Source organism: Colobus angolensis, unplaced genomic scaffold (assembly GCF_000951035.1).
Source record: "Colobus angolensis palliatus isolate OR3802 unplaced genomic scaffold, Cang.pa_1.0 Scaffold93, whole genome shotgun sequence".
NCBI classification, from domain to species: domain Eukaryota; kingdom Metazoa; phylum Chordata; class Mammalia; order Primates; family Cercopithecidae; genus Colobus; species Colobus angolensis.
This window is the reverse complement of record NW_012123265.1, coordinates 2,301,394-2,322,644: the sequence shown is the minus strand read 5'-3', so window position 1 is coordinate 2,322,644 and position 21,251 is coordinate 2,301,394. Positions and strand designations below refer to the sequence as shown.

The 21,251-nt window shown below is 55.1% G+C and overlaps 4 protein-coding genes across 6 annotated transcripts in view; 2 read left to right on the top strand and 2 right to left on the bottom strand.

The window, feature by feature from the left end:
- The first annotated feature begins 6 nt into the window (after positions 1-6).
- On the top strand, positions 7-1,744 carry PARD6A (par-6 family cell polarity regulator alpha). 2 transcript variants are annotated; one of them, XM_011932008.1, is made up of 3 exons: positions 7-75; positions 429-651; positions 869-1,744. In XM_011932008.1, exons 1-3 carry the CDS (start codon positions 13-15, stop codon positions 1,615-1,617), a joined length of 1,035 nt encoding a protein of 344 aa, XP_011787398.1. In that variant the 5' UTR covers positions 7-12; the 3' UTR covers positions 1,618-1,744. The 2 variants fall into 2 exon arrangements, with proteins under 2 accessions (XP_011787398.1, XP_011787397.1); XM_011932007.1 differs by having other exon boundaries at positions 866-1,744.
- A 170-nt stretch (positions 1,745-1,914) lies between these two features.
- Positions 1,915-6,323, bottom strand: ENKD1 (enkurin domain containing 1). The gene is made up of 7 exons (XM_011932009.1): positions 5,277-6,323; positions 4,991-5,185; positions 3,980-4,152; positions 2,909-3,034; positions 2,629-2,792; positions 2,390-2,526; positions 1,915-2,291 (listed from the first exon to the last, which is right to left on the bottom strand). Exons 1-7 carry the CDS (start codon positions 5,359-5,361, stop codon positions 2,131-2,133), a joined length of 1,041 nt encoding a protein of 346 aa, XP_011787399.1. The 5' UTR covers positions 5,362-6,323; the 3' UTR covers positions 1,915-2,130.
- On the top strand, positions 5,725-7,649 carry LOC105504538 (chromosome unknown open reading frame, human C16orf86). Of its 2 annotated transcripts, none has more exons than XM_011932012.1 (4): positions 5,725-5,991; positions 6,217-6,446; positions 6,778-6,998; positions 7,100-7,649. In XM_011932012.1, exons 1-4 carry the CDS (start codon positions 5,890-5,892, stop codon positions 7,489-7,491), a joined length of 945 nt encoding a protein of 314 aa, XP_011787402.1. In that variant the 5' UTR covers positions 5,725-5,889; the 3' UTR covers positions 7,492-7,649. The 2 variants fall into 2 exon arrangements, with proteins under 2 accessions (XP_011787402.1, XP_011787400.1); XM_011932010.1 differs by having other exon boundaries at positions 7,073-7,649.
- Positions 7,650-13,339: 5,690 nt separating this feature from the next.
- GFOD2 (glucose-fructose oxidoreductase domain containing 2) overlaps positions 13,340-21,251 on the bottom strand; it is a 62,897-nt gene continuing 54,985 nt past the window's right edge. Inside the window, exon 3 of the mRNA XM_011932013.1 lies at positions 13,340-14,859. Within this exon, the coding sequence (XP_011787403.1) occupies positions 13,961-14,859 (899 nt within the window). The 3' untranslated portion in view covers positions 13,340-13,960. The remainder of the gene's footprint in view (positions 14,860-21,251) is intronic.

Below are 21,251 nucleotides of genomic sequence, written 5' to 3'. Positions count from 1 at the left end.
CCCGGCCCCGCCATGGCCCGGCCGCAGAGGACTCCGGCGCGCAGTCCCGATAGCATCGTCGAGGTGAAGAGCAAAGTAAGGGCTCCTCCGGCCTCGGCCCTAGGCGCTCCCAATTCCCTCTTTCTCCCCTTCCCAGCTCCTTGGTCCCCGCCACCTCTTCCCTCTATCCTCCAAGTCCCATTCTGCATTTCTGCTCGCCTTCCCCCATCCATCTTCCTTCCTCCACTGCTGGTCTCCAGATCTCTCTGTGGCCTGAGTACCTGGAGGGCGGTGAGAAGACCTTGGACAGCGTCCCTGGTACTGGAGCTGAGGTCTGGGCTTAAGGCTGCCGCTTTTGCGGCAGCCGGTATCTTTCCCACCCCTGCCAGCCTGCGGTGAGAAAGGGGCGCAGGCTGTCCTGACTCCTCTCCCCCAACCCCGACTTCCAGTTTGACGCCGAGTTCCGACGATTCGCGCTGCCCCGCGCTTCGGTGAGCGGCTTCCAGGAGTTCTCGCGGTTGCTGCGGGCGGTGCACCAGATCCCGGGCCTGGACGTGCTACTTGGCTATACGGATGCTCACGGCGACCTGCTGCCCCTCACCAACGACGACAGTCTGCACCGGGCCCTGGCCAGCGGGCCCCCACCACTGCGCCTATTGGTGCAGAAGCGGGGTGAGGAGGGGTACAGTGGGCAGCCTCTGAGGGGTAAGGTGCCTGTGGGGCAGGTCTACAAGGGTTAGTCCATGCCCAGGGTACCCACGTGTCACCCTCTGCAGTCCCTGCCCTTGACCTGACCTCCAAGTGGTAGGAAATAGCTACAGTGGCCCCTGTAAAGAGCCCAAGTCGGGGAGCAGGTCTCTGATCTCAACACCCACCTCTTCTGCAGCAGAAGCTGACTCCAGCGGCCTGGCTTTTGCCTCCAACTCTCTGCAGCGGCGCAAGAAAGGGCTCCTGCTGCGGCCAGTGGCACCCCTGCGCACCCGTCCACCTCTGCTAATCAGCCTGCCCCAAGATTTCCGCCAGGTTTCGTCAGTCATAGATGTGGACCTACTGCCTGAGACCCACCGACGGGTGCGGCTGCACAAACATGGTTCAGACCGCCCCCTGGGCTTCTACATCCGAGATGGCATGAGTGTGCGTGTGGCTCCCCAGGGCCTGGAGCGGGTTCCAGGAATCTTCATCTCCCGCCTGGTACGTGGGGGCCTGGCTGAGAGTACAGGGCTGCTGGCGGTCAGTGATGAGATCCTTGAGGTCAATGGCATTGAAGTAGCCGGGAAGACCTTGGACCAAGTGACGGACATGATGGTCGCCAACAGCCATAACCTCATTGTCACTGTCAAGCCGGCCAACCAGCGCAATAACGTGGTGCGAGGGGCATCTGGGCGTTTGACAGGTCCTCCCTCTGCAGGGCCTGGGCCTGCTGAGCCTGATAGTGATGATGAGAGCAGTGACCTGGTCATTGAGAACCGCCAGCCTCCCAGTTCCAATGGGCTGTCTCAGGGGCCCCCGTGCTGGGACCTGCACCCTGGCTGCCGACGTCCTGGTACCCGCAGCTCTCTGCCCTCCCTGGATGACCAGGAGCAGGCCAGTTCTGGTTGGGGGAGTCGCATGCAAGATGGTAGTGGCTTCAGCCTCTGACAGGCAGGATGCAGCCCCATGCCACTCCAAACTGCTGGGACATGGCAGGGACTTCACAGTGGGGGTTTTTAGCTGGCTCCCAGGGCTCCCTCAGCCTGGGGAACATTAAAGGTTTTCTACAAATACAGTCTTGGTCCTTCTGTGTCCCAGGCCCAGCCTCCTCCCTGGTCCCACCAGCTTGTCTTCTGCTCTGGACTAAGTCCAGAGTGACAATGGGGAGAACTTCCTGCGATCAAGCAGCAGGAGGGCCACCAGGCTTGGCATTTTTAGGGTAAGAAAAGCTCTTATGGAAACAAATCCTGTGTACCAAAGGTTTAATTTTGACAAAGCGGTTAAAAGGCTGAGGTGGCCCTTCTGCAGCCACTGGTGGCTGGGAAGAGTGCTCTAGGGACACTGGCCACCCCCCTGCTCCTGTCTTCAGACCTCTGCTCTGGGATTGGGTCCGACCCTGTCCTTTGCAGCCATGTGGCGATCCTCAGCATGGAGCTCCCTGCCACTGTCCCTCAGAGGGACTCAGGTGTCCATCTTCACGAAGACTTTGGGCCGAGAAAAGACCTTGATAGCCTCCTCTACCTGCGCCAGTTTCCGGTCCAGCTCAGCACGGTGGCTCTGGGCTCTCAGTGAGTCTGCCCCGGCAGGCAGCAATACCAGCTCACGCAGCAGCTGGCTCTGGCCTACAGGGGGCCCGGGAACAGTGAGAACAGTGAGTGTTGGGCAGGGGTGCCTGGTCCCCAGTGGGGTCCCCCTCCAGCCTCCCTGCCCAGGTACTCACTCTGGAGCAGCTTGGTCAGTGTTTCCAGCCGCTGGTTTTCAGGCATGCGTGTGTGGCCTGGGGGCATGGCAGGGTCTGGCTGGCTCTGCTTGCGAGCCTCAGCCTCCCGCTGCCACAGGTCCCTGCGCTCCAACAAGCTGTGGGTACACAGGTTCAGGGTTGATGACCCCAGGGCAGAGGTTGGTTCCCGCCCTCCGCAGGTGTCTCCCTCACCCTGAGTGTCAGGCAGTGAGACCTACTAATGCGGCACATGGCCCTTCTGTGTGGCATTGTAGTGCTCCTGGGCCTGCCGCTGCTGCTCTAGCACTTGTGCCAGGACCTGCAGCGAGCGGGAATGCCTCCGGGGGGCCCTCTTTGCAGCTCGTGCATTGTGACGAATGAAGTCCACCCCCAGGCCTGGCTCCTGCAGGACACAGCAAGCGTGGGTGGGGGCAGACAGCATTATGTTGTGTCCCTGAACCCCCACCTCACACCGGGAACGCTGCCCAACCACCATCCAGCCCCCACACACCCTCTCACCTTAGCTTTGGGACCTGGTGGTGTTGGCTGGGGACTAGGTGCACGGGGTGGTGGGAGGCCAGGGCCACAGCGGGAGTGTGCCCGCAGGAAGTGGGCAGACTCTGTCCCAAAGGCAGGGCCAGACTCCTGGAGGGCAGGGCACAGCAGAGAGACCAAGCAGGCTGAGGTCTGGGGCTCAAGCTGCAAAACCCTGGCCCTCTTGGCCCTTCTGACCTTTGCATCCGTGTCCCTCGGGCCCTCTTCCCTCTTCAAGAGACACTTGTCCTCCTCAGCACACAAACGTGTGAGTATGTCACATTTTTAAGAAAACAACAAACCATCTCTCCTTCCACCTCAGTACTGGCCCACCTACCACTCTCTTTTATCCTTCCTAGCCAAGCTTCCTGGCTCTAGCCCCGCGAGGTTCCTGGCGGCTGGCCTCCAAGTCCTCAAATCCAGGCGGTCACTTCCTTGGTCTCGTTGTCCTCAACCTGATCGTCAATAACTCCTGGGTCTCACTCCTGAGATCCAGGCCTGAATTTCCATCTGCTTCCTGGACACACTCCCACCCCCTGGGAGCCCCACAGATGCTTCAGCCCCGACACATTTGTGTGACCTTGCCTTTCCTCTCACTCCTGCTCCTCCTGCTGAGTCCCTGGATGGAAGGATAGTGCTACTCTCTACCCGAGACAGAGCCACCCACCATACCCCTGCCCTTCCCACTGTCCTCAGAAATAAGGACTGAAAAGTGGCTTTTGTGGCCCCTCATGTGGGCCCAGCTGACTTCTTGGCCTAACTTCACGCCCTTCTTTCCTCACAGTGAACTGTACACCTAGCATCTCCACTGCTGTGTGCCCTGTGGTCTGTGAGGTTCCATCTTTTGGGAATGTTCTCCTCTGCTGTCCCCTTGACTAACTGCTGCTTGCCCCTCAGGATCAGCCCCGCCATCACCACTTCTGAGAAGCCCCCCAGCCTTGCCCTGCAGCAGAGCCAGGGTCTCTTAGTTCCCTCCCTCCCCAGAACTCGGATCAGGGTATAGTTGCCTATTGGCCAACAAAAAGGATAATACTTCTGGCTCCCTGGAGCAGGTACCTGGAGCTGGGCCTTGACCCGGGACTCCACCTTGTCGTACTTGGGCGAGCGCCACAGAGCTTTCAGGGGCCTGGGCTGTCCATGCTCCCGGCTGCGCTCCTGTTCTCTGAAGCGCTTCTGAATCTCCCTGATCCGCCTCAGGTTCTCCTTCTCATGGTCTTTAGGGTCCTTCCCTGGAGAAAAGATGCCACCAGGCTCTGCCCTACATAGGGCCCACACAATCCAACTTCCACTAGTTCACACACAGGCCTGCCCCCTGCCTTCTACAGAAAGAGTTCCCTTCCTCATGTAGTATTTCAGGATGACTGTCTCCATTATTATTATTATTATTTGAGACAGGGTCTCACTCTTGTCATCCAGGCTGGAGTACAGTGGCATGATCACAGCTCACTGCAGCCTTGACCTCCCCAGCTCAAGTGATCCTCCCACCTCAGCCTGCTGAGTAGCTGGGATTACAGACACATGCCACCATGCCAGGATAATTTTTATATTTTTTGTAGAGATGGGGTTTCACCATGTTGGCCAGGCTGGTTTCCATCTCCTGGGCTCAAGTGATCCGCCTGCCTGGGCCTCCCAAAATGCTGGGATTCCAGGAGTGAGCCATTGCGCCCGGGTGATTTTCTCCATTATCATAGTGAAGTATACCATAGATCATCTCATATATGACATTCATCTCTTGTTCTTTGTCTCCCATCTTGACTCAATGATGGCTCATGCTTATCTTCAACCCTGTGTTCTAGCATCTATATGGCCTGGCACACAGCAGGCACTCAACAAACAAATTTGACGGGTAATAAATGCACGAAGCAGAGCTAGGGCTTCGTGGGAACTACCTTATTCAGTTCACTTCCTTCGAGAAGGTAGCACGTTTCTCCCCCTTTTATAGTTGGGGAAACTGAGACTCAAGGGATGCAAAGCCTGGGCCCAGGTCAGGGCGGAAAAGGCAGCTGCTTTTGATCTCTTTCCACCCCGCATTGCCTCTCTGCCCCTTCTTCCATTCCTGGGACTTACTCTTGAGAGAGGCCCCAGGACCTAGGGAGATCCCCTCGAGTTGCAACAGCACGTCCCCGACGCCGCGCCGGCCGCGCTCTAGGATCTCTCGGGCACCGGGACCGATGCGGGGGCCACAGGGAGCGGTGGCGTCCAGGGCCCGGTCCGAGGTCAGCAAGTCCAGCTTCAGCGCGTTTCCCTCGAGGCGCCCTTGAGCTGTGGGCGGAGCCGGGCGGAGTCCAGGGCTCAGAGGTGGAGCCGGGGCCGACCCCTGAGCCTCGCACCACCGCCGAGACCCCGGACTCACCCGAGGCCGGCCGCCGGTAGTAGTCAGGGCAGAGCGTCGGGTCTGGGGGGATGGGCCCCGAGATGCGGGACGGGCCCTCGCACATGCCGTCGGCGCCGCCCAGCAACGGTGCCCCGAGGCCTGCAGGGCTGTGCACCTCCCTCCCCGGGCCCCCTTCCCCAACCCCGGGCCTCCTCCCTCGCCCAGGACCCTGACCCTGGCGTGCCCGTCACTCCCGGGCCCCTGCCGGTCCCCGCCTGGGCCCCGGCCTCGCTCGCTGCCTCCGCGACCTCTCCTCCCAGCCCACTTCTCGGTCCTGCTCGCGGCCTCTCCCCCGCAGCACTCGGGCAGGGGCACACTGGAGAGGTTTTGCCGCCAGCCGCCGCCACCCGACGGGAGTTGTTGTTGCCGGGCAACCGTGGCTTCCGTCCCCGGGGTCAGGGTCCACTGATCCTGGCGCAAAGCGTCCTGGGGCTTGTAGTTTCCGCCGAGTGTGGGCTCCGCGGTCGCAGGTTTCGCTTCCCAGCTCTGCCCTCGCTTGCTGGCCGGTCTCCGGGGTCAGCGCGGGGCCACTATCCAGCCTCTCGGGGCCCTCCCCAAGCAGTTGTGGAGGATGCACTGAGCCTGCGCAGCCATGGCCTCGGCAGGGGCGGAGAGGCGGCCGGGGGTCCAGGAGGCTACGGTCGTGGGGCAGGGACAGCTCGCGGAGGACCCCGGCAGCGCTCAGACCTCCGAGGTGACCGTCAGGCTGTTTAACCTTCAAACACGGGGCCGCAGCGCTCTGAGAGGCGGAACTCTGAGCCCCCCGACCCGCTAACTGCCAGGCTGGGCCCTCCAGGCGGGGAGGGGCACAGGCTGGTGTCATTATTCCCGTTTCGGTGTCTAATGTTAGGTGTTCAGTGACGGATCCCTATGTCCTTTGCCCGACCATGGTGACTGATGGCCTGTGTGTCACCTCTAGTGTCCAGTGGCGGGAGAACATTTCCTGGTGCCAGCCCATGAGGCCCGCGGAACCCAGGGTGAAGACCAGCGCCCAGCAGGCGCAGCTTCGGAGCTGGAGCTCCAGGAGGAAGGACCCAAGCTGGAGGGGGAGAGACCCAAGCTGGAAGCCGGGGCGCTAGAGGAGAGAGGCCCCAGGCCCGTGGTCTCCATTGTGAGGCCCCGTCATGGTCCAAAGAGAAAGCCTGTCAAGTGAGGGGGCTCTGGGGGAGGAAGGGGGGAAGGAGCTGCAGGCCCGGGGTTGGGGCACACACCCCAGTAGCATTCCTGATTCCTGCACTCCTGCAGGAAGGATTCTTGTCCCCTGTCACTACCATCACTCTCCTCTCCCGTTCTTCAAGAGCCCCCGTGTAGGGAGCAGCAGGAGAGTGGGAGCTTCAGGGTTTGTAGGGGACTGGGCTCACTGGCCTCTAAGCCTCTTGGGCCTGGGGCCTCATTGACCAGGAAAGGGGCAGGCGTCGAGTCCTGGGGCGGTGGCCAGACTGGGGTATTCCCTGGGTCAGGTCTCTTGTCCCTGGCTCAGGTCCTTCAGCCTCCCGGGCCTTCATGCCCATCCCAAGGCTGAAGCTGAGCTGCCACCCAGGCTGCCGCTTCAGGAGGAGGAGCCAGAGGGCAGCCAGAGTGAGCCCTCACCATCTGCCAAACAGCACAAAAAAGCCAAGAAGCGCAAGAGCCTGGGGGCTCCCGTGCTCCACGCTGTGGCCAGCACAGTGTCTGCACCCTTAGAGACATTGGGGCTGGAGCGTGAGTGGCAGTCCCTGGGCTGTTCCTTCTCCCCCTGCCTGTGGGGCCCGACATGGCACAACCTGGCACTCTAGCCTCTGCCCTGCCCTGGGTCTTTGCAGGAAAGGCCCAACGCCTGCGGCCTCTGTACCAGTACATCAACTATTGCAACCCCGAGCTGAACCAGGCAGGGGAGGGGGACGGGGAGGCCGAGGTGGAGGCAGAGGCAGAGCTGGCCCTGGTTCCCGAGGAGGCAGGTGTGGAGCAACTGCAGGCCCTGCTGCCCTTGGCAGGTGAGCTGGGCCCAGGCCTCGCTTTGCCCTGTCCCAATCCATTAGTGACCCCTATCCATGCTCTGGCTCCCCTTGGAGAGGAGGCTGGGGGCTTGCCCAGCTTGGGGGTGAGTGACCACCACAAGGCTGAGGTGGATAAGTCAACCCAGGTGGACATCGACAAGATGCTGAGTGTCTGCACTGCTCCGCTTGTCCCCCCGCTCTCTCCTCAGTACAAGTGACTGTCCCGCCCCACTGGTGGCTCCCCTCCTTCCATGCCTGAATTTGGCTTCAGGCTTCCTGTGGGCCTAGGCCCTCTGGTGGAGGGGGCAAATTTGGCACCTGCCCCCACTTGGGACTTTGGGCTTGCTGAAAATAAATATTTTTCTTTTTCAAAGACTTTGTGATTCCCCAGATAGGTTTCCTGAACTGGGAAAGAGGATGGAGGACTCAACAGTGCAGGGTTTGAGGCCTGAATGGTCATCTGCATCACCTGAGACTTTGGCAATGACAGATGCCTTTGTGCCGCCCCATGCCTCACTGAATTGGGGTGGACCTGGTACTGTGTGTTTAGGTGAATCTGAGGGTCAGGCGGCTAACTGGGTGATGAAGAGGTAAGTGAGAAGGAGGAACTTGGAGCAGAGGAAAGAAAGGGTCTGTAGGGTCATGGGAAGCAGGTGTTTGGCCTTACTCTTTGTCTCCTGGGGAAGGGCCTGCATTTGGTCTCACCTTGAGGGGATCAAAACTTGGGATCCTCCTAGGAGGTAGCTCAGAGTTCTTTTGCCTGTCGCAGGAGTGACAGCTTTGGGATGTTTTCCACTCATTGCCAGACCATAGCTGGACCAGACCTTGTCCATGGAGTAGCCCCTGGTCACAGGTGACGGGGCATCAGTGATGTCTTCCTGACAGGCAGGGTTGGGCAGGGGCAGTAAGTGCATCTAGGGCCCTGAGGCCAAGCCACTGGATGACAACTGTGTCCAACTGGCAGGGATCTCTGCTGCCAGAGCCAGCCAGTGTTGGCCATTTTGGAAACTGCACATCCTGGGCCTCCTGTGTGTTCCTTGGACACCGCAAACAGACACAGCATGGATAATTTCCCCTCCCTCCAACTGGCTTTTCCTCCTGTAACTCATCTGCGCAATTGTTTAAGCTAGAATATTGGATGTCACCCCAGACCCCATCCTGTTCTTTGCTCCCTGATTCCTACAAGCTAAGCAGACATTGAGGCCAGTGAACATACCCTTTCAGGCTGAGAACCTCTCAGACCCCACAGTCAGCACCGTTGCCTGGACCACTGTCATCTCCAGGTGACAGCCTCACTGTTCTCCCTGCCTGTCGTCCCTTGGCCCACAGATCCATCCAGTGGCCCTGCGACACACACACCTGAGCCCCGATGGTGTCACTCCCCCTTGGGATTCCCCTCCTCTTGCCCCAGCTACCTTAGAACTCAGTGGCTTCCTGTAATTCCCTGAGCAGTTACACCTTTTCCTCCCTTTACTCTGTGCATGTGGGGTTTCCTCTGCCTAAAATGCCTTTATCCCCACCTCTCCCACTGGCTAGTGCACACACACCTTTGAAAACCCTGCTTCCTGGGGAGGCAGACAGCATGCCGTGTTGCCCTGCATTGTAGCACCTACACACTACTATCATGTGGGTTGTAACTGTCTTCAGGGCTAGATCGTGAGCTCCCTAAGGGGACATCTAATTGCATCACATCCACCAAGCCAGAGGGCCCCTTAAAAGGCACCAAGGTGATGAGACCGAAGTGGGGGTGGAGGAAGCTGCAGAGAGGGACACGCGGGAATCTGAAAGGCTGAGGTCATCCCAAGGACACAGTCATGTGTAGGTTCCCTGGAATATGGCCTGGCAAGGTCACTGGAGGGAGTGGGATGGGCAGGTTCAGGTAGGAAAAGCAGTGTCCCCTTTCTGGTATCATCCCAGGCTGCTCCCTCCTTTGACAGGGTCACTTGGGGGCTCACTGGCCCCATGGCAAGCCATGGGGTCAGGACATTTTTTTTTTCTTTGAGACAGGGTCTCCTTCTGTCGCCCAGGCTGGAGTGCAGTGGCACAATCTTGGCTCACTGCAACCTCTGCCTCCCGGACTCAAGGATTACACATGTGAGCCACCGTGCCCGGTCAAAAAATTTTTTTGTGGAGATAGGATCTGTGTTCCTCAGGTTGATCTCGAACTCCGGACCCCAAGCAATCCTCCCTCCTTGGCCTCCCAAAGTGCTGGGATTACAGGCATGAGCCAACACACCCAGCCAAGATAATGGAGCTTAACCTCCTCGCTTTATGGTTGGGAAGGCAGAGGCCTGGAGAGAAGTGGCCTTGCAGGAGACTACACCCTGGGATCTAGGAGTCCCTGTCCTCAGTTGTGCAGGATCTGCCAACCTGGGGACTCTCTGGCTAAGGCCTGACCCCAGAAGGTCTCCCTATCTTTATGCAGCCTCCAGGGCTGGAAGTGTAAGCAAGGCCAGCACTGATAAGGAAGAGCTGGTCCTGTCTTCTCACAGGCAAGGCAGGAATTAGAAATCGTGGGAGAACTAGTCTGCAATTCCTGAGGCCTATTACCCAATGGACTTGTCTAAGCAGGGTGGGTGGTAGGAACTGCAGAAAGGATCAAGTCCCTACTACTCCTAGAAGCTCGCTGTAAAGGGGCAATGCTACATGATTTAGGGAGACATGTGTAGCTGGGCGTGGTGGTCTGTGTCTGTAGTCCCAGATATTTGGGAGGCTGAGGCAGGAGGATCGTTTGAGCCCGGGAGTTCAAGACCAGCCTGGGCAACATTTTTCCCTGTCTCAAGAAGTAAAAATGATGCAGCCATAAAAAAGAATGAAATCGTGTCCGTTGCAGCAACATGGAAATGGCTGAGACCAGTATCCTAAGCAAATTAACACAGGAACAGGAAACCAAATAGAACATGTTCTCACAAGTGGGAGCTACACATTGGGTACACATGGACGCAAAGATGGGAAACACAAACACAAGACTACGAGAGGGGGCAGAGAGGGGGTGGGGTGAGTGTTGAAAAAAACTATTGAGTACTGTGTTCACTACCCGGGTGATGAGATCGTCCCCCAAACCTCAGCATCACACAGTATACACATGTAACAAACTTGCACATGTACTCCCGAATGTAAAAGTTGAAATTATATATTCAAAACAAGTGGCCAGGTGCAGTGGTTCATGCCTGTAATCCTAGCACCTTGGGAGGCTGAGGGGGGGCAGATCACTTAGGCCAGAAGTTCAAGACCAGCCTGGACAACGTGGGAAACCCCGTCTCTACTAAAAATACAAAAATTAGGCTGGGGGCGGTGGCTCACGCCTGTAATCCCAGTACTTTAGGAGGCCAAGGTGGGTGGATCACGAGGTCAGGAGTTTGAAACCAGCCAACCTGGCCAACATGGTGAAACCCCGTCTCTACTAAAAATACAAAAAAATTAGCCGGACGTGGTGGTGTGCGCCTGTAATTCCAGCTACTCGGGAGGCTGAGGCAGGAGAATTGCTTGAACCAGGGGGGTGGAGGTTGCAGTGAGCCGAGATCGTGCCATTCCACTCCAGCCTAGGCAACAAGAGTGAAACTCCGTCTCAAAAGCAAACAAAACCCCTCCCCCAAAATTAGCCAGGTGTGGTGGCAGGCACCTGCAGTCCCAGCTACTTGGGAGGCTGAGGCAGGAGAATTGCTTGAACCCGGGAGGTGGAGGTGGCTGTGAGCCAAGGTGACGCCACTGCACTCCGGCCTGGGTGACACAGTGAGACTCTGTCAAGAAAAGAAAGGAGGGAAGGGAAGGGAAGGGGAGGAGAGGGGAGGGGAGGGAGAGAGGGAAGGAGGAATGGAGGGAGGGAGGGAATAAAGGAAGGAAGGAAGGAAGGGGGAGAGAGAGAGAGAGAAAGAAAGAAAAGAAAAAGAAAGAGAGAGAAAGAAAAAAGAAAGAGAGGGAGGGAGGGAGGGAGATGCAACCTCAGTGCAACTGAGGACCAAGGCTGTGGGACCACAGGTTGGGGAGGGGCTACTTTGCCGAGGGCAGAAGTGGTGACCAGGCAGTCCTCCAGCTGACTCCTGAGAGAGGTGGTGCCTTCCAGGCAGAGGACGTGCCAGGGACAAAGCCCTGCTAGTATGGAAGCTGTAGTGTGGCTGGAGTGGAGGGCATGGCCATATGGAAACCAGGTTGGGCAAGTCCGGGGGTGAGGAGGAGGGGTGTGGACAGGGAGGGATCTGGACAGGGAGGGATCTTGGCGTGACGTTCAGGAGAGGATGCTTGGCCGGCAGGGTGACGGGCAGAACAGGAAAGGAAGGGGCGTGGTGCCACCATCTGGGTGAAAACAGTTCTGAATTTAGTGAAAACAGTCCTGGATTTGGCTGGAGGTTGAAGAATAAGCAACAGGTATTCTGGAAGTTCTCTTCTGGTTGCTGTATCTGATGAGCAAAGCTAACTGCATTTTTACTGTCCTGAAAAAACTTTATTTTTGGAAACAGGTCCTGGGAGATGCTGTCTTCTTCCAGGAGGGGGCGCTGCTGGACAAGTCTGGAACCAGTGTGGGTTCAGTTACGCGCGGAGACCAGAACCCTGTGGGCTCCCTTGGCCACAGGCATCTGAGCACATCTGTCTTCCCCATCCCCAGTGTGGGACTGACCAGCTCTGATACCCAGGAGATACTCGATGGTAAAGACATCTGAGGGAAGAGGCCATGTACCCCTCTGGCCATGAATCTAGGCTCTGGGGATTCCCTTAGAGGAAACGGGTTCCTCATTGAAGTAGCTCTGCACTAAGCCCCAGCACATTCTGGGAACCCAAGTGCCATTCTGGATGGCCACATGGCCCTTTCTTATGTGGTCGCATCTAAGTCGGGCTTGTGCTTTCCTGGCCAATTCCCACATTTCAGAGCGACCTCAACATCCTAGCAACAACATGGGAGGACTGAGCTGAGCTAACTGTCCCAGGGACAAGGGGGCAGCCTCCCTTTTAACCTTCAGTGTCCTGCCTGGTGGTGGGTGCTGTCTGCACTTCACTTCCTAGTTCAGGCCAGGCCAAGGCTCCTGCAGCAAGCAGAGGCAATGCCGGGCCCTCGGGTGTGAAGAGTCCCAAGTGCTGGGAGGAAGTGTGGTTCAAGGTCAGGCTCTGTGGTTAGATGGTCCTGACCAGGCTCCCACCTCCATCATGGACAACCTACAGGAGGCAAGTAGCTTTGCCCTCTGTGCCTCCATTTTATGATCTGAATGATGGGAATATTTACCGTCAGAGAGTGGTTTGGAGATTAAGTGAAATAACATACATGTTTGCCCTGAGGGTCAGCATGCAGTAGGCACACTCCAACCCTCACAAGGATATCTGAATCCAGTACACAACAGGAAAACAAGCCTGGTGACTTCTAGAAGAGGTGCCAAGAGGAAAAGGAAGCCCTCCCTGGCCTTTTCTGGCAAGGAGCCCAGGGCAGGGAAGTGGGCGGAAGGTTAGAGAAGGGAACAGAACTCGGTAAATGAGCCTGGCAGGCTGGTCAAAGCAATGGGGAGGGCGTGTCCTTTCTCAACACCACTCCCCACCCCAGCTTCTGGAGGTGGTAGAAGGCTGGCCCTGTGCGGAGCACAGTCAAGAGCACAGTGGGCGATTGGTCCTCAGGTCCAGCCACAGCTGCTCCACGGGGCATGCCTGGAGCTCTTCCTCCTACTTCAAACCCTGTGCCACCTCCCTGAAACCACTCCTCCCTGCCACCTCAAGGGCACTCTGGCAGCCAACACCGTGCCATTAAGAACAGAACCCCTCCTGACCTCCAGCCCAGTGAGGTCCCAAACTGTCCCGATATCTGCTGAGACGGCAGGCGCAGCAGCAGCCCATTAGGAAGTCCTGACTCCTGTTCTCTCAGGAAATCTTTTCTTCGGAGGCTCCTGGGATTTGGCTATGAGGGAACAGGCAGGAGACGAGGGCTGGCAGGGGCAGCAGCCCGTGTGGCACAGTTGACGGTGATGACCCACAGCTGGCTCCAAGCTGCTGTGGAGCAATGAATAAAGAGAAAAACCCCCTACAGCAAGAAACAAGCCTTTCAGTATTAAAGAAACCCAACCTACCAAACAAAAACCACATGCCATGTCCTATTTTCTCAATTATTTATTAACATTTCTCAGATGTTCTAAAGCCCTCCCTTGCCTCCTCTCTGCCAAATCAGGGCCCTCTGTCCTACTTCAAAAGCCTGAGAGCTCACTTAATAAAGTAAGCCCCAGTCCCCACCTGGGAAGGGCCTGGTCACATGGGAGGGCAGGTGAGGGTCCCTGAGGGACAGCTTGTTGCCCTCACTGTTCCTGAGATGTCCCAGCCCAAGAAGGAAACGAAACTTCTCATCACTTCTCCTCGGGCCTCAGCCGAGCTGGCCCTATTAGTGCTTTCTCACTGTTAGGACTGCGGATCAGGCTGAGGGGCTCACCAGGGTGAGCCTTTCCGAGTCCCACTCACTGGCATCGCCATGAGGAGGCCCGGCGGCAGCTCTGCCCTGTGCACACCGTGGTAACCTGGCCAACAAGAACATTTGCCACCCTGCAAGTCTGAGGAGCAGGTGAGTCGCTGGAGGGGGTGAAGTCCCAGGGCCACCTCTGGCTTCACCCAGACTCATTAAATGAAAGACACCATCTCTGCTAGGGCCAAGCCCCTGTCACATCTGGCTCCTGTTCCCCTCCCTGGTCCCTCTGCCCTGTGACAAGGAGCCCAGGTGCAGGTTCATAGGTTGTTCCGCTGAAGTGCCTCACACAAGTTCTGGTTGGTGTCGGGCTCCTCCGTCAGCATCTCCACAGCCTCCCACTCCCCGGATCGGCTCGACCTCTTGATGGCATCCACCACGCTCTGCATGTACAGCCCATCCTCGAAGGAGGCAGCCATGGAGACAGGGGTGCGGTCCCAGGTTCGGCGGTCGCCCTGCCCCTGGAAGGACTGGCGCAAGGCCTGCACCATGTAGACCATGCCCTTCAGGTACAGCAGCGGGACGTCCTGGGGCCCCTGTTCAGGCAGCCCCGCACCCACGGCCAGCGAGTCCCTCAACAGCAGCTCCTCTTGCGTGGCAGAGTTCTTCTGCCCATAGAGGTCAGCTCCCCGGGCGACGAGGCGTCCTGCAGAGCCTACCACCATGACTTCATGCACAAAGGCGCCTGGCATGTTGAAGTTGAGTGTCACTGTGCTACACACACCCCCACCCATGAGCATTTGGAAGAAACAGAAGTCATCGCTGGTGACATGCCGGATGCCACGGATGGCAGCGTTCTGCCTCACAAATGTCTTGAGCAGCCCGTGCACCTTCTCGGCTCTCCGGCCGGTCAGGTGGGTCAGCAGGTCCACAATGTAGGTCCCCATGGTGTGCAGGCCCCCGCCGCCCATGAGCTCATCACAGATCCAGCCATAGCTGGGGCTCAGCAGGCTGCCTGAGTAGATGCGGGCATCGCAGATCATCACCGCTCCCACGTAGTGCTCCGAGATCAGCTGCTTCATGCGCACGAAGGCAGGCAGGAAGCGCAGCACGTTCCCTACCAGGCTCATGAGCTGTGGGTAGTAGCGCGAGGCTGTCACCATCCGGAAGGCATCCACCGATGTTGCTGCCTTCTCGCAAACCACATTCTTCCCAATACCTAACAATAGCACACAACAGGAAATCTCAAAGTTCCAAGGAGGAATCTCCAGCATGTCCACCTGCCCTGAGGATTCTGGACTTGTCTGCCTCACAACTGCATGAACTAATTTTTTTGTTTTCTTTTTTGTAGAGATGGGGTCTTGCTATGTTGCCTAGGATAGTCTCAAAACTCCTGGCCTCAAGCGATCCTCCACTTTGGCCTCGTGAGTAACTGGGACCACAGGTGTGTACCACCACATCTGGCTAATTTTAAATTTTTTTTGTAGAGATGGGGTCTCCCTCTGTTGCATAGGCTGGTCTAGAACTCCTGGGCCCAAGTGATCCTCCTGCCTTGGCCTCCCAAAGTGCTGAGATTACAGGTGTTAGCCGCCATGCCTGGCCCCAAATTTCTTCAAATAAATCTCTCTTAAACACCCTATTGGTTCTGTTTCTCTGGAGAACCCTGAATAATACAGGTGGGCTAGAGAGGTTGGCACACTTCATGGATGTGTCTCTATGCTGTCAGGCATTTATTAGGTCATCAGCTTGGGGCAAGGGAATCTAACCTATTTTCTAGGGGATGGGCTAGTCATAACTCCCACTCTTAGTCATAACTCCAGAGAGCGCCCTAAGAGTCCCTGCAGATTGTTTTCTGAAAACACTGGTCCAACAAGTTAGAGTGGCCCAAGGCTAGAAAATGCTTGGCTCTGGTAGGACGGGAAGGAAGTGAGAATACCCTTTTTGCCCTCACACCCATTCTGGGTACGCTGCAGTCAACACGCACCCAGAGCTAAACAAAGCTGGACAAAGCCCTGAAGAGAGTGCTAGAGGATGAGCAGCTGGAAACTGAAGGGATGAATGCTGCTCCATGTTTCAAGATGAAAGCTCGTGAGGATATGAGCAGCCATGAGACACTAACACCTACAGTGTTCCTGCAAGCTTCATGTGGTTCAAGTCAAAGGAAATCCTGTGCTAATACCTTAAATAGAAAACTTAGAAAGCCCAAAAAGCAGTATGGACTAGACACATACAGAAGTTTACAAGTCATAGTAAGCCAGGAAGGATAAACACCTTGGCAAAAACCCACAAAAAAGCTCTCCAATGTCCAACTGCTTCTCGGAATAAAAGCCGAAGTCCTTACAAAGGCCCCACCCATAAGGTCTTGATACATGATCTGTGCACTCCTCCAAAATTTTCCTTTTTTTTTTTTTTTCAATTGAGATGGAGTCTCACTCTGTTGCCCAAGCTGGAGTGCGGTGACTTGATCTCGGATCACTACAACTTCCGCCTCCCGGGTTCAAGCAGTTCTCCTGCTTCAGCCTCCTGAGTAGCTGGGATTACAGGCACCCACCACCACACCCGGCTAATTGTTGTATTTTTAGTGGAGACAGGGTTTCACCATGTTGGCCAGGCTGGTCTCCAACTCCTGACCTCAGGTGATCCACCTGTCTTGGCTTCCCAAAGTGCTGGGATTAAGGCATGAGCTGCCATGCCTAGCCACTCCAAAATTTTCTTTTTCATCTCTTTGCCTCCTGTGGTCTTTCAGCTGCTCATCCTGCTCTAGCCACTGAATGAGAGATGGGAGCTGCTATGCAGGACTTGGTGACTGGGGAGAGGTAATGATCACAAAATGCTGAAGGGCTGAGAAGGCAGGGCTGGGTTAGGAAACAAGACTGAAAGCATTACACAGAGCCTATATGCAATGTGGAAAACGGAGTACCAAGTGTTGGTCTGGATTAATTCGTGTGCTTACCCTTCTAGTTGAAGCCCATCTGGGCAATGTGTGCACCTGGGCTTCTCCTCCATGGCCATCCAGGCTCCACTCTGGCACTCCACAGGTACTTCCTGGTTGGAGTGGCAGCCTTAGGCCTGGATGCCTGTGACCTGGGGTAACCGAGTCAAGAGTGTGCCTTCTCCAGGTATGTGCATCTTCAATAACCATGGTGTTCATCTTCCCTCAGGCCCCTGAACATTTTCTGAATGTTTTCAGATGGGGCACTAGTAAAGACACAGATTATTTCTGATGGCTCACTGCAGGGTGCAGCTTACCCTGATGGACCAAGATGGATTTTTTCCACACAGATTCAGGTGGGGCCAGCTTGCAGCAGAAACAATAGTAACTACAGACAATAAATCTCACAACAAAAAACTAAGAAAACTTTATAGAAATGGCCGATGTCTCGGCTGGGCATGGTGGCTCACGCCTATAATCGCAGCACTTTGGGAGGCTGAGGTGGGCAGATAAACTGAGGTCAGGAGTTTGAGACTAGCCTAACCAACAGGAAGAAACCCTGTCTCTAATAAAAATACAAAATTAGCCAAGTGTGGTGGCACATGCCTGTAATCCCAGCTACTTGGGAGGCTGAGGCAGGAAAATCACTTGAACCCGGAAGGTGAAGGTTGCGATGAGTTGAGATTGCGCCATTGCACGCCAGCCTGGGCAACAAGAGCGAAACTGTCTCAAAAAAAAAAAAGAAGTGGCCGATGTCCCACGTGATGGATGGGCCCCAAGACAACTGACTGCCCAGGAAGAGTCAATTATTGGTGCTGGACTCAAGCTTTGGAGCCAGAAATTCCTATGCTCAAATCTTGGCTCTCTCACTTCATTGCTAGATGACCTGGGAAATTTCTAAACTTCTCTGGGTTTTTGTTTACTACTGTTAACTGTAAAGCAGGATTTTACAGTTACAGGGAAGAAAGGAGGACTAAGTCAACCAAAACAGTATATGTAAAGTACCTGGCTCAGTACAGCTCTGTCAACAGTACATTTTATTACCATCATCAAGGGAGAGATTCAGCCAATGTCACAAATACAGAGGAAAAAAGCCCACCGCAGGCCGGGCGCGGTGGCTCAAGCCTGTAATCCCAGCACTTTGGGAGGCCGAGACGGGCGGATCACGAGGTCAGGAGATCGAGACCATCCTGGCAAACACGGTGAAACCCCGTCTCTACTAAAAAATACAAAAAAACTAGCCGGGCGAGGTGGCGGGCGCCTGTAATCCAAGCCACTTGGGAGGCTGAGGCAGGAGAATGGCGTGAACCCGGGAGGCGGAGCTTGCAGTGAGCTGAGATCTGGCCACTGCACTACTCCAGCCCGGGCGACAGAGCAAGACTCCGTCTCAAAAAAAAAAGCCCACCGCGACTTGGATATTAAGACTTGGCTGGGCATGGTGGTTCACGCTTATAATCCCAGCACTTTGGGAGGCCAAGGTGGGAGGATCACTTGAGTTCAGGAGTTCAAAATCAGCCTGGGCAACATAGCAAGACCTAGTATCTATTTTAAAAAAATAAAAAATAAGCCAGGCATGGTGGCATGTACCTGTAGTCCCAGCTACTTGGGAGGCTGAGGTATGAGGATCCCTTGAGCCCAGGAGATTGGGGCTGCAGTTAGCTATGATCAAGCCACTATGCTCCAGTGTGGGCAACAGAATGAGACTTTGTCCTAAATAAATAAATAAATAAATAAATAAAAAGACTCACATAGAAACTACATTTTCCAGATAAATAATTTCTTTTTTTGAGACAGAGTTTTGCTCTTGTTGCCCAGGCTAGAGTGCAATGGCACGATCTCAGCTCACTGCAACCTCTGCCTCCCAGGTTCAAGCCATTTTCCTGCCTCAGCCTCCCAAGGCAGCTGGGATTACAGGCACCTGCCACCATGCCCAGATAATTTTTTTGTATTTTTAGTAGAGACGGGGTTTCACCATGTTGGCCAGGCTGGTCTTGAACTCCTGACCTCAGGTGATTCACTCACCTTGGCCTCCCAAAGTGCTGGGATTACAGGCGTAAGCCATCGCGTCAGCCCCAGGTAAATAATTTCTATGTTCTGTATTTTGAAAATCTGATTTAGTTTCTTCTTCCTCTTTTTAGGAGACAGGGTCTTGCTTTGTCACTTAGGCTGGAGTGCAGTGATTCTGGTTCACTGCAGTCTTGGTCTGGCCTCAAGCAGAGCCTTCCTCTCAGCTTTCCAAGTAGCAAGGACCATAGGTGCGTGACAGCACACCCAGCTGATTTTTTTTTTGAGACGGAGTCTGACTCTGTCACCCAGGCTGGAGTGCAATGACGCAATCCACAATCTTGGCTCACTGCAAGCTCCGCCTCCCAGGCTCCCGCCATTCTCTTGCCTCAGCCTCCCGAGTAGCTGGGACTACAGGCATGCACCACCATGGCTGGCTAATTTTTTTGTATTTTTTTTTTAGTAGAGACAGGGTTTCACCATATTAGCCAGGATGGTCTCGAGCTCCTGATCTCATGATCCACCTGCCTTGGCCTCCCAAAGTGCTGCGATTACAGGCTTGAGCCACCGCGCCCGGCCAAGCTGATTTTTAAATTTTTTGTAAATACAGGGCCAAGGCTGGTCTCAAACTCCTGGCCTCAGGTGATCCTCCTGCCTTGGCCTCTCAAAGTGCCAGGATTACAGTCATGAGCCACCATGCCCAACTCATGTTGATTTTATAATGTCTTTTTAGAAAATCAAATTTTCAGGCTGGGTGAGATGGCTCACAGGTGTGGCAGTACACAGCTGTAGTCCCAGATACACAGGAGGCTAGGGTGGAAGAATCACTTGAGTCCAGGAGTTAGAGACTGTGGTGAGTTATGACTGAGCCACTGTACTCCAGCCTGGATGACAGAGCAAGATTCTGTCACAAAAAAACAAACAAAATCAAAATGAATATACAGGAGTTGTTTTTATCATATGTACTGTTTATCAGGCCTCTCCGAGAGTCAGGCCCAGCCTGGCCCCCTGGTAGCTCACATCCCGACCAAGCCCACAGGAGACAAATTGGTGCCTCTGTATGTCAACCTTCCAGCTCCTCTCACTTCCTACCCCCACCTCTGCCGACTTGACCCTGAAGAACCCCACAGAGCATCTGTTATTTGTACTTATGGGCATCTTAGCCTGAACTCCCAGGATTACAAACCTCAGTTCTGTAGCAAGGAACAAGGCATATGGGTCGGTAGTCTATGACATCATTCAATCTCTTCAATTTATGACACTTCAATCCCCTGCTCTTTAATAAAAGAAGCTTTTCAACAGGTGCTAGCAGGACAATAAAGAACGGCCAGCCAAGTGTCACATACCTGGGGTAGGGTGGCCAGGCTTCGCCTGGGGCCCAGCAGGGAGAGTAGCCCCTGACTGCTAGCACTACTGCTTCTGGAGGGTCTCCAGTGCTTCTTCACACTTGTGGGCCTTCCACATTAGGGATAAGACAATCACAGTTCTGGGGGTGAATTCTGCCATTTGGCCAGGCTTCGCCTGGGGCCCAGCAGGGAGAGTAGCCCCTGACTGCTAGCACTACTGCTTCTGGAGGGTCTCCAGTGCTTCTCCACACTTGTGGGCCTTCCACATTAGGGATAAGACAATCACAGTTCTGGGGGTGAATTCTGCCATTTGGCTGCTGAACACATATGGCTGACCAGGGAGGGATGTAACAAGGAAATGAGGTTCTCAGACACCCCATTTGAGAGCTGCCACTCTGACCAACTCAGAAGCCTCCTGCTATAATGCCTCACTGCTGGCGACAGAGCGGATACTGCCGTGTGAGGCAAAGAGGAGGTGGGTTGAGAGGAAAAAGGACTTTTATGACTGCTAGGAGTTTGGTGGTAATAAAACTAGGATAAGGAATCCCTGTTTCATGCCTCAAGAGGTGAGGAAAGGGAGAAAGGCCTCTCTTCTTGAACCTGAAAAATAGTATGCTTTTGTTTTTTTAGATGGGGTCCCGTTTTGTTACCCAGGCTGGACTGCAGTGGTATAATCTTGGCTCACTGCAACCTCTGCCTCCTGGGCTCAAGCTAACCTCCCATTTCAGCCTCCCAAGAAGCTGGGACCACAGGTGCACACCACTGTGCCCAGCTAATTTTTTGTATTTTTGGTAGAGATGGGGTTTTATCATGTTGCCCAGGCTGGTCTTTAATTCCTGAGTTCAAGCAATCTGCCTGCCTTGGCCTCCCAAAGTGCTGGATTAGAGGTGTGAGGCACCGCGCCCAACCCTGAACAACAGCACGCTTAAACTTAGGACCCAACAGTATCAGTGTGGGACTGAAAGGACATTTTGAGTTAAACAGGCTCCTGCGGGCTAGTTGTACAGGGTCTTTGGGTAGCCATGAAAGACATGTCTACCTGAGTTTATCTAGCTTTCCTGCCAGGAAGTCAAGGGAGAGATTAGAGAAGCTGAAATCTGCTGGGCACAGTGGCTCCTACCTATAATTCCAGCACTTTGTGGGGGCCAAAGTAGGATGACTGCCTGAGGTTAGGAGTTTGAGGCCAGTTTGAACAACATAGTGAGATCCTGTCTCTACAAAAATGCTTTCTTCTTCTTTTATTTTTTTATTTTTTTTTTTGAGACGGAGTCTTGCTCTGTCGCCCAGGCTGGAGTGCAGTGGCCAGATCTCAGCTCACTGCAACCTCCA

Excerpts from the sequence above, each read along its gene's own strand:
- PARD6A (XM_011932007.1), top strand. The coding sequence starts at position 13 with ATGGCCCGGCCGCAGAGGACTCCGGCGCGCAGTCCCGATAGCATCGTC. Across the intron at positions 76-428 it reads TCGTCGAGGTGAAGAGCAAA|TTTGACGCCGAGTTCCGACG; the intron begins GTAAGGGCTCCT and ends CCCGACTTCCAG. Across the intron at positions 652-865 it reads CCTATTGGTGCAGAAGCGGG|CAGAAGCTGACTCCAGCGGC; the intron begins GTGAGGAGGGGT and ends CCTCTTCTGCAG.
- ENKD1 (XM_011932009.1), bottom strand. The coding sequence starts at position 5,361 with ATGTGCGAGGGCCCGTCCCGCATCTCGGGGCCCATCCCCCCAGACCCG. Across the intron at positions 3,035-3,979 it reads GGGTCAAGGCCCAGCTCCAG|GAGTCTGGCCCTGCCTTTGG; the intron begins GTACCTGCTCCA and ends CCTGCCCTCCAG. Across the intron at positions 2,793-2,908 it reads CACCAGGTCCCAAAGCTAAG|GAGCCAGGCCTGGGGGTGGA; the intron begins GTGAGAGGGTGT and ends TGTGTCCTGCAG.
- LOC105504538 (XM_011932010.1), top strand. The coding sequence starts at position 5,890 with ATGGCCTCGGCAGGGGCGGAGAGGCGGCCGGGGGTCCAGGAGGCTACG. Across the intron at positions 5,992-6,216 it reads GCAGCGCTCAGACCTCCGAG|TGTCCAGTGGCGGGAGAACA; the intron begins GTGACCGTCAGG and ends TGTCACCTCTAG. Across the intron at positions 6,447-6,777 it reads CCAAAGAGAAAGCCTGTCAA|GTCCTTCAGCCTCCCGGGCC; the intron begins GTGAGGGGGCTC and ends TCCCTGGCTCAG.